The following is a 10,397-nucleotide window of genomic DNA, read 5'->3' as shown; positions in this document are numbered from 1 at the left end:
GTGTGTGAACTGGGCTGATTATGCATGCGTGTGAGTGAGCTCTTCATTGGTTGGTACGATATACCAAAGCCAGGCAAGGTGAAAAGCTACAAACATCGAAGTGATTAACGGAAGATGTATGTGTCCTTGGCAAAAGCAGCTGACCTTATTTGCGCAGGCTGTGTCGATGCTTGGGGGGGGGGGGGGGGGGGGGGGGCGGCATGGAGTTTAGGCGTGGATAAGCCGCGCAGCTGCATCACCTGTTAGCAGAGATCAAGGGAGGCAACACCAGCAGCTTCTTCATGAGCAGCAATGCCACCGGGATGTTCATGACTCCTGAGCTCCGTCATCGATGCACAGGAAGCTAGGACGGTGATGATCGTCAGGTTCAGAGCACCTTCCGTCAAGTCGAAGGTTTTGAAGTTCTTCTAAATTGCATGTTACCAAGGGTCTCGGGATCTTCAATTTGTGCACCTTCTTCATGAATCTATCTCGGTTTGATTCTTCTCTCCGGAGGAAATTTTTTGATCGGACCTCGGCGTGCGTTGTATGCATAATCAAATGATGGTTGGCTACATGTATGTGCATAAGATTTGTAGAATTGGCAAAGGCCGACTTGGAAGTTGGAAAAAAGTCCACGCCCGCGTGCTTGCTGGAGACTCGAGGATTTTGTTATTCCCGTCTGGGGGCTGGAGCTGGATACTCAGACAGCCAGTGGTGACAGAGGGAGCTACACACAAGAGTTTAGGTGAATTTGGACCAAAATAAGACAGTGGATCGCCACAGTCCCACAGGCGGAGCAAATATTTGCATTTGCAGTTTGGCTGCAAACTAGGAGCCAGCTCTGCTACAGCATTTGCGTGAATTACTCTAGCACAGTTGCAGAGCATCACGTTCATCTCTGACACTGCTGGATGCCCAAATTCAGAGGACCCCTCCTTCCCACAATCCCCCTCGGAATAGATATGCTGCTTCTTTGCGCCCTACATGCATCAAGTAGCGCCGGTCTGCCGGAACACATCGCCAGGGATTGCTCTGAAGCAAAGTGAGAGCAGATAGAGGGAGATGACCTCAAAATGGAGCTCTTGCGTCCGTGGCCTCGTGTTCTCCGTCCTGCTGTTTCTTCTAGTCGCGCCGGCCGGAGCCCAGCAAGCACCAACCAGAAGCACAGATCCAGTCGAAGGTAACCCCATTTCATACTCGTTGCTGCAATGAAAAAGGGCCAAAAGCATAGTGAGAGTAGGGTTGCCCTCAGCAGGGCAGGGCGCCTTTCATCCCTTTTTCTTTCGAGTTTTTTTTTTCATTCTTGGGCATTCGATTGTAATGTGATGATCCCTTGTTCATGCCATTTTCTCGGTGCGTGGTTTGCAGTGAAGGCGCTGAACACGGTGTTTGACAAACTCGGGCTGAAGCTGTGGCCGGCATGGTACAGCGGCGACCCGTGCGTCGGCGCGGCCACGAACGGCACCAACATCGACATTTACCAGGACTGGAACCCGGGCATCAGGTGCGACTGCTCCGACCACGACAGCACCTTCTGCCACATCGTCCAGCTGTAAGTTCGTCCTTTTCGCTGCAGATTACGCATTGCTTGTTGGTGGATTCGACGAACAGCTCTGATGGGTGCTTCACTCTTGTTGCTGCAGGAAAATGTTCAACTTGAATGTAACCGGTCCTATACCAGAAGCACTGAGGAACCTCACGCGATTGACCAATTTGTATGAACCCTCAACTTTCTTGCCGAAATCGTCTGAGCAAAAGCACTGTAGCTCAAGCGTAGAATAAGATTGTTTAGATGCAATTAACTGGGGGAGATTTGTCACTTCCCACTGTATTCTGCCGCAAGAGGCAAGACCTTTGCCTGTTTGCCATTAACATGTTAGCAGGGAAATGGTCTTAAGCTGCTAATGATCAATCGTTATAAGCAAGTTCAGTTTTGTTCCCACTAACACCTGCTGAGCCAATCTATATATTTTTGTTGGCATCTGGTCTGATCTGATGTTGTTTCAGGAATTTGCAACAAAATTACTTAACAGGGCCTATACCATCGTTCCTTGGGGAATTGACCAAGTTGCAGTACCTGTGAGATTTAGAACCTAACATTGCTCCTGTGTGTTTTGGGTAGTTACATAGAACTTAAACATTTTCCCTTGAACGTACAAGGAATCTTTGCGGCAATTCATTATCGGGATCTGTTCCAAAGGAGCTTGGGAACCTTGTGAATCTCATAGTCCTGTAAGAAATGACTTCACACTGTCATGACCCATTTCATTATTTTTATTAGAAATCTCTACTAGATTCCAAACTACAAAATTTATAAATTTCAATTGAACTTTTGTCCAGAATTTATTCAAGTGATCTCAAGTTTATATATAGTACTACTGTGCAGGGAAAAGTATATCTTCATTCCTTTTACCATTTAATTCAACTTCTGTTAGGAAAAGCAGCTGTGATGCTAGTATTCATGCTTCCTGAATAAGGAAATTCCAGTCGCGAATTTTGTCTAATAACCTAACATTTTTTTTTGTGGGATTTCAGGCGTTTAGCCACGAACAACTTAAATGGCTCCCTTCCTTCTGAATTGGGAAACCTGGTTAAACTTGAGGAACTGTGCGTATTTTGATTAATTTTGTGCTCCTTGTAGTCCGTACCTTCTTTCTTGGACGATTGTACTCTGTGTTTAATGTGTGCTCTTATATTTTTTCATCTCTTAACTGCAGGTATATTGATAGTGCCGGCTTAAGTGGTCCTATACCATCATCATTTTCTAAGCTTACAAACATGAAACTATTGTACGTACAAATAAGACATTCTGTATATGTCATTCAATCTTATCTATTATTCCTCTGTATGTTCAGGGTGGCATCAGATAATGAATTTACTGGACGACTACCAGATTACATCGGGAGGTGGAGTAATTTACAAGTTTTGTAAGTTTTTTCATTAATATTCATAATTTGCAATCCCTAACTGAAAATAGTAAACACAACTTGGACATGTTGTTACAACATATAGTTCTCATTTAGTGTTGATATTTTGAAGAAAAAAAACATCACATACAGTTTGCTAGAATTCTCAACAAGCGAAGCTTTACTTTTCGCAAAATTTTAGTTTGTGATGGTGTACGAAATTCATTTTGAATCCTCTTGGTTCGTTGTGGTCTATGAGAGAGATGGTATAAAGTGTGCATTTGTTTTCACTCTGCTAAATTCCAGCCACTTAAAATAATTTATTTAAGATATGATGTGAGGTGGTTTTATCATTTTAGTAAATAGTATGCTACTTCTGAATATCTGTTAGTGTAAAAAAATAGGCTTTTACTAGTATATTTATCTTTTATTTAGAAAACAAATCATAATGTTTATGCTGCATATATTTAATGTTGTTTTATCCCAAAAAGTATCTTGTATCTACAGTATCTTCCTTCCTTCTTTACTACTAGTAGCAACAATTGAAATTGCAGGAGATTTCAAGGAAACTCGTTTCAAGGTCCACTTCCAGCCACTCTTTCTAATCTTGTCAACCTAACAGACTTGTAAGTGAACACTGATCGATGGCTAGGCTAGCAAACTTTCATTTTTAAATATATCAAGCTTACAGAAGGGAAGGATCAATTATCGATTTTTGTGGTGCAGACGAATAGGTGATATACTAAGTGGGAGCTCTTCCCTGGCATTCATTAGTAACATGACATCTTTGAACACCCTGTATGCAAAACTTGCTGTTCACTTAATGACTCTAACTACAAATTAATGTTAATATAGTGTGACAAAAATTTTAAACCCTAAAACTCATGACTTCTTTCATTTTAGAATTTTGAGGAATTGCAGGGTATCTGATAGTCTGGCATCAGTAAATTTTTCACGATTTGCAAGATTAAATTTAATGTAAGGCATTTTGTTTCTTCCTAAACTCCAGCCAAGAGCATTTGATGTGCTTTAATGAGCTGTTATGCATTATACGTTATTTGATGACTCCTTTCCCTCTTGTTCTACTTTTTACTGTTGCAGGGATTTGAGTTTTAACAATATCACAGGCCAAGTGCCACAAGCCCTACTGAATCTCAATTCGCTCAACTTCTTGTACAAATTTTCTTGCCTTTGAATGCATTTTTTCTAGGAACTGGAGACATTATGTATTTTTTTTCTTTATAGAACTAGAGGTATTCATTATTTATCTTGCTAAATGCTAATGCTAGAAAATTTGTTCCAATCAGATTTCTGGGGAATAATAGCCTTTCAGGAAGCCTTCCAAGCTCTAAAGGACCTAATCTCAAATACTTGTATGTCACTGTGGTTCAATTTCATTTGCGAAATAAAAGCAGGATGACATTTATCTATAACGCTGTATCTTTTTCTTTGTTTAGAGACTTTTCTTACAACCAGCTCTCAGGAAGCTTTCCTTCTTGGGCTAGTCAGAATCTGCAATTGTAAGTGTTAGAGTTTTGTAGCTTTTTGAAGGATAATCCTGCACAACCTGGATCATTGAAGTAGCATTTTTTTTCTTCTTTAAAAACATGATACAACTGAAAAGCTACTTTTGGTGCACCTAGCTTTTTTTTTTAAAAAAAAGGCGTGGTATTTCTAAGCCACAGCCATCTGTAATTCAGAAATATATCTTACAAAGCAGGAGTATTTGAATCAGTATTTTGTCCTAACAGCTCCAGAGCGGTGCATATTCTCATTTTTTCTCAATGCTGCATTCTACTTAGGGATCTGGTGGCAAACAATTTCGTGATTAATAACAGCAGTAACAGGTCAGTTCATATTCCAATATCTCCTGAGGTCATCAAATACAATTATTACCTTCTCAAAACTTATATCTTCAATTCAAAAATCATTGTTTTGCATCGGCAGTGTCTTACCTTCGGGGCTGGAGTGTCTTCAGCGAAATACATCCTGTTTTCTTGGCCCTCCACTGTGTGAGTTTCCACATTTGCAATTTCAAGCATGCCTTTACTTCAGGAACACTAGGCAGATTTACTAAATTAACACCAGTATTATATAATGACTCTTATATAATTGAACTTTCTTGCAGCTACCTCCTTTGCTGTGGACTGCGGGAGCAATAGATCTATATCTGGTTCAGATAATTCCATGTATCAGCCTGATGATGTCAACATTATTGGACCTGCATCATATTATGTTACAGGAGCCCGAACATGGGGTGTCAGCAATGTCGGGAAGTTCATGGATGCATCAAATAGTAGCTACATAATCTATAGCTCACGCAAGTTTCAGAGTACTTCAGATTCAGAACTGTTTCAGACAGCAAGGACGTCGCCATCTTCCTTGAGATACTACGGTGTTGGACTTGAGAATGGAAACTATGCAGTCACACTTCAATTTGCAGAGTTTGCCTTCGAAGACTCAAAGACTTGGACGAGTTTAGGTAGGAGGGTTTTTGATATCTATGTCCAGGTAGGTTCCAGTCATGCTCACCCTTGGATTTTAGCCTATGCTGGTCATGATTATTTTTCTTATTTTTGGTACAGGGTGAGCTTAAGGAGCAGGATTTTGACATAAGGAAGGAAGCAGGCGGGAAATCTTACACTGTTGTCAAGAAGCAGTATATCGTTCCAGTCACTAGAAACTTCCTTGAGGTTCATCTCTTCTGGGCTGGCAAGGGAACATGCTGCATACCAAGTCAAGGCCACTATGGGCCTGCAATCTCAGCTTTGAGTGCAACTCTAAGTATTCTCTTCAACTACAAAATCAAAGTTCCTACTACGAGAGCTACTAAAGATTACACCTAGTGGTGCATACGCATACTAGATTGTAGTTCACGTTGCACTTTCAAAGTAATACAAATGATTGAAATTTTTTCTCCTGCAGCTACACCGGAGAAGAGTACTAAAACTGGTGTAATTGTTGGAGCCGTGGTTGGTGTGGTAGTTTTCGGGCTAGTTGTACTTGCTGGACTCTATGTGTGCAAGCAAAAAAGGAGAAAAGTAAGATCGGAGCAGCAAGGTATAAGATGATGCGTACACTAGGACTAGGCTGACGTATATTTCTTAAACCAGCCAAAAGGTTGTGCTCACGAACTTATGTGGTGTTTGCAGAGCTCTACAGTATTGTTGGAAAACCTAATATATTCAGTTACAGTTATGGTGAACTAAGGAGCGCCACTGAAAATTTTAGCTCCAGTAACCTTCTTGGTGAAGGAGGATATGGGTCAGTTTATAAGGTTAGTCATCTACAGTGTGCACATGCATTTGAATTTTCTGTGAATTTTTTTACACAGCAGATAAGTAATGAACAACAAATCGGTTTCATTGTGCAAAATTGGCTAGGCATTTTTTTTTAGTTCAGCTCTCCTTTGGGTAGTACAAATTGCTTTTCTTTCATTGAAACTTATCACTTCTCCAATTCTTTTACTAATATATCAACATATACAAATCAGGTGCATTCTCTAATTTTTTCCCTTTCGTTGTTTTCTAGTTTCTGCACTTGGTCCATTATATGATATTTTTGGTAATCTGGTGCCTAAAACTCGCCTTCTTAAATAAACGTCACCTTCTGGCAGGGTAAACTAAGTAATGGCAGCGTGGTGGCAGTGAAGCAGCTATCTGAAACATCTCGCCAGGGAAAGAAGCAATTCATAGCCGAAATAGAAACCATTTCCCAAGTGCAACACCGCAATCTCGTGAAGTTGTATGGTTGCTGCCTTGAGGGTGACAAACCACTACTGGTTTATGAGTACCTGGAGAATGGAAGCCTTGATAAAGCATTGTTCGGTACTGATCATTTCATTCAATCTGATGCGGCGGCTATGGCGCTAGTCCATGATTGTTATATATATAAATTAAATTAAATGTGATAGCTTAAACTAAACTTTGTTGGCAGGAAATGGAGGATTAAACCTAGATTGGCCAACACGGTACGAAATATGCTTGGGTATTGCAAGAGGCCTGGCTTATCTCCATGAAGAGTCTAGCGTCCGAGTTGTGCATAGGGACATAAAGGCTAGCAATGTCTTACTGGATGCCAATCTCAACCCTAAGATCTCAGATTTCGGGCTCGCCAAACTTTGTGATGACAAGAAAACACATGTCAGTACAAAAGTTGCTGGTACATTGTAAGCATCCCCAACCCCACCCTTGTTTCTCATTAGTTTTATCAATTTGTGAGGTAATGGCAGTCTTTTTTTTTCTCTGTCCGTGAAGTGGCTATCTGGCACCTGAGTATGCCATGAGAGGTCATATGTCAGAGAAAGTTGATGTTTTTGCTTTTGGTGTGGTCATGTTGGAGATTATAAGTGGAAGGCCAAACTACGACGATAGGCTTGATGAAGACACGGCTTATCTTTTAGAATGGGTACGCCTACTATGCGATCTAGATATGCAGTTCTTGCACTCTTTATTCTGTGTTATTTGGGGAAACCTACCCCCAAATTTATATGATTGATCTAAAAGTTGCGTCTAGTTGATTTAGTTATGTACTAAACAGTTGTAACGTTGTAAAAATTAACATCAATGCACGCTCGCGAAAAAAATTAACATCAATGAAGTTGTCCCGCTCATCCTTTCAGGTCTGGCAGCTTTATGAGGAAGACCATCCCCTCGACGCTGCGGACCCCAGGCTCACGGAATTCAACAGCGACGAGGTGCTCCGTGCCATCCGCGTTGCCCTCCTGTGCATCCAGAGCTCACCCAGGCAGCGGCCGACCTTGTCGAGGGTGGCGTCGATGCTCGCCGGGGACGTCGAGCTGGCCGAGGCGATCACGAAGCCCAGCTACGTCATCGAGTGGCAGATGAACTCGTCTATGGGGCAGTCGTCGTCGACCTCCGGGGGCAGGGACGCCACCACCAAGTCCTCGTCGCCTTTCCTGAGCTCCGTCACCGACGGCCGGTGACGGCCATCATCAAAAGTTCAGATCAGCTTCTGTCAAAGCCACGGCGACTATTTGTCCTAGCTGAATTCACTTTAAAACGGTCGTCGGTTATTAATTTTGGGTGCTTGTAAGAATTGTAAATTCACTCCAATCCAAGAACTGTAAAAGATTTGCAATTGACTGGACCGGACACAGTGCCATGGCCACACCTACCTCGAACTCAAAAGCCGTCAATGTTGAACGAGGTTTGCGTCCAAGTGCTTGTTGCCTTGCTGGGGACTTTGTGTCCAACCTGCGATCAAAATCTGTCTCGAGCAACCATCGTAGATCAGGGACCAACAACGACGGTCACGCCTGGACGGTTCGCAAAAGATTTCTTCAATTCGCTCCCTTTTCCTGCAAACGCGGGGACGTACGTGGTGCGAGTCTGCGACCCGACACGTCCTAAGTGCAAATCCGTGACGGAAGCAGCTGACGCTGCTACGTTGAATCGGTTAGGAGAATCGTACAAAGCTGTCTGTGTCACAGTGACAAACCGCTTTCTTTCTTCAAAATCTAGACCATTGTAATCTTCAATGATTAATTCCTACTCGACACCTATCGGTACCTGTAAACCTTGGTGCTGGTCAATCCAGACCAGACCGTAGGAGGAGAAACTCAAGTCGATCCTGTCCGGAGTAGGCGTGCTAGATAGTCGCATGTCGATTGCATGCGTAAGGTTAGGAAACTCCATATTAAAGCATCATAGGAATCAAATGGTAACTACGAGGAGCTTTCGTCGGTTCCTGACCAATGCTTAATACAAAGATACGCAGCCAAATCTAAAGGTAAATTAAAACAAAAGTGGCTGGCCTTGGTTCACTGCATTAAGACTAAGAGCATCTCCAGCAGTTCTCCAATTGGGAGAGTCACAACTCTCCCTTTATTTGGGGAGAATTGGGGTGAATTATTAGGTTGTTCCAATAATTATTAAAAAAAGAAAGATTTTAGGAGACTGTTGGACCACTATTTTTTTTACCTACTCTCCCAATATAGTAGTTGGATTGGCGATTGGGAGACTGCTAGAGATGCTTTAAGTTGGATAGCATTTCTGCATGCTCTTGATCTAACTCGGTAGCATTTTAGTCTAAACTTTCTTGTGCCAGATTTCTCAAAAAAAAAATCTTGTGCCAACTATTAGCAACTCACGGTTCACAGTGGGTCAAGTGGTCTGTAAAAAAGGACACACATAATATATAAACTGCCATGCCCACTTGCATCATATATCCTTACTCAATTACCATTGTTAATCGATCCATTCAAAGTCCACTAGTTCACACATCCGTGATGTGAACATAATTAAGGCAGCTAGCATTATTCCGTCGAAGAAATGTTGGTTGAAATTGTACAAAGCTGTTAGTGCACAAAGTGTCCCGTTCTAAAAAAGTCTTAAGCATTTTAGTCCTGATGATATAAATGAATTTCGACGTCTGTCATCTGCTTTCCAATTCGTTTGTCAATTCAGAGCTTGTGAGATTGTCGCATGTCGATTATGTACTAAAAAAAAGAAATTCTTTATTGAGGCATAGCATCAACGGGCCAGATAGTAAGAGGTTAGTCTAGAGTAGTACGAGAGCATGTAAAAGTAAAACAATGCCAATTGCAACTATGAGGAGCCTCCGTTCACTGCGTTGGGACGAATAATGGTTGGATAGAATGTCTGCATCGACATGACAAAAAGCTAATCTATTTTTTATGCCCACCGTTGCGTTTTTTTATTAGCTATTAGCAAGTAGTAATTTAAAATTTGTCAAATCCACTTTGTGTTATCCTGTACTACTAGCTTGCTAGATCTATTTTAATCTCTGAAAAGATACGTGGAAAGCAACAGTAATACACATAATCTCCTATCAACGTGTGGCAGACCTTTTGTCGATATTCAAGGCAAACGGCGTTGAATTTCTCCTTTTGTTCCGTCTGATTATAGGGGATGCTGACGTTGAGGTTGAAGTCCAAGCAGTATACAGCAAAAAGGGAACCAAAACTCCTCACATAAGTCACATGTGACGAAAATGCAAATGTGCATGCATGCACCTCATGCGTAGATTAACATCTCTGAAATAACCATGTTCACCTAGCTAGTATAACAATGATCAGAAAAAAAAAAGAAACATAAAGGTCGCCATCTTAGGACAAAAGCGCACCAAAATGCCCTTAGTTAGAGAGGACAGAAATTAGAAAAAAAAATCTAGGGATGTCAACTGACCAGTGCTCACTCGTACTATATAGAGAGAAAGAGAGTCAGAGAGCAATGTTAGAATTGAACACAAAATCGCAGGTGGGTACTGGATTCGTTGGACCTCTGTCGTCTTGTCACCTTTAGTCAGGGCGGGGGCAGGGTTCGAAGATTTTCTCGATCGGGGAAACCGATGCTTCTTCTTAAGTTAATACCGGTGGGACGGTCTTTCCCCACCCGGCCGAGTTTTTTTTCTTGTCACCTTAGGTTAGCTAGGTCCCTTCCACTTCAGTCATTTAAAAGTGATCTGCTAAATCATAGAGGCCCAATCTGAAACCGCGCCACCCAAATTCAGCTAATATATCCAGCA

The 10,397-nt window shown here is 41.8% G+C and overlaps 1 protein-coding gene across 5 annotated transcripts; it reads left to right on the top strand.

The window, feature by feature from the left end:
• The first annotated feature begins 741 nt into the window (after positions 1-741).
• On the top strand, positions 742-8,056 carry LOC120641779 (probable LRR receptor-like serine/threonine-protein kinase At1g56130). 5 transcript variants are annotated; one of them, XR_005662393.1, is made up of 23 exons: positions 742-1,162; positions 1,351-1,534; positions 1,626-1,697; positions 1,990-2,061; positions 2,143-2,214; positions 2,518-2,589; positions 2,700-2,909; positions 3,443-3,514; positions 3,615-3,686; positions 3,792-3,866; positions 3,990-4,061; positions 4,196-4,261; positions 4,346-4,408; positions 4,640-4,735; positions 4,836-4,900; positions 5,017-5,399; positions 5,474-5,672; positions 5,814-5,948; positions 6,041-6,165; positions 6,505-6,715; positions 6,825-7,056; positions 7,230-7,295; positions 7,510-8,056. XR_005662393.1 is itself a non-coding variant. In XM_039918013.1 (23 exons), exons 1-23 carry the CDS (start codon positions 1,045-1,047, stop codon positions 7,831-7,833), a joined length of 3,141 nt encoding a protein of 1,046 aa, XP_039773947.1. In that variant the 5' UTR covers positions 742-1,044; the 3' UTR covers positions 7,834-8,056. The 5 variants fall into 5 exon arrangements, 3 of the variants coding, with proteins under 3 accessions (XP_039773947.1, XP_039773950.1, XP_039773949.1); XM_039918013.1 differs by having other exon boundaries at positions 7,145-7,295; XM_039918016.1 differs by lacking the exon at positions 7,230-7,295.
• Positions 8,057-10,397: the final 2,341 nt, after the last annotated feature.

The sequence above is a fragment of the Panicum virgatum genome, chromosome 7K (genome assembly GCF_016808335.1).
Source record: "Panicum virgatum strain AP13 chromosome 7K, P.virgatum_v5, whole genome shotgun sequence".
Taxonomy (NCBI): Eukaryota; Viridiplantae; Streptophyta; class Magnoliopsida; order Poales; family Poaceae; genus Panicum; species Panicum virgatum.
Note: the sequence above shows the minus strand (reverse complement) of the source record. Positions and strands in the feature narration are given on the sequence as shown.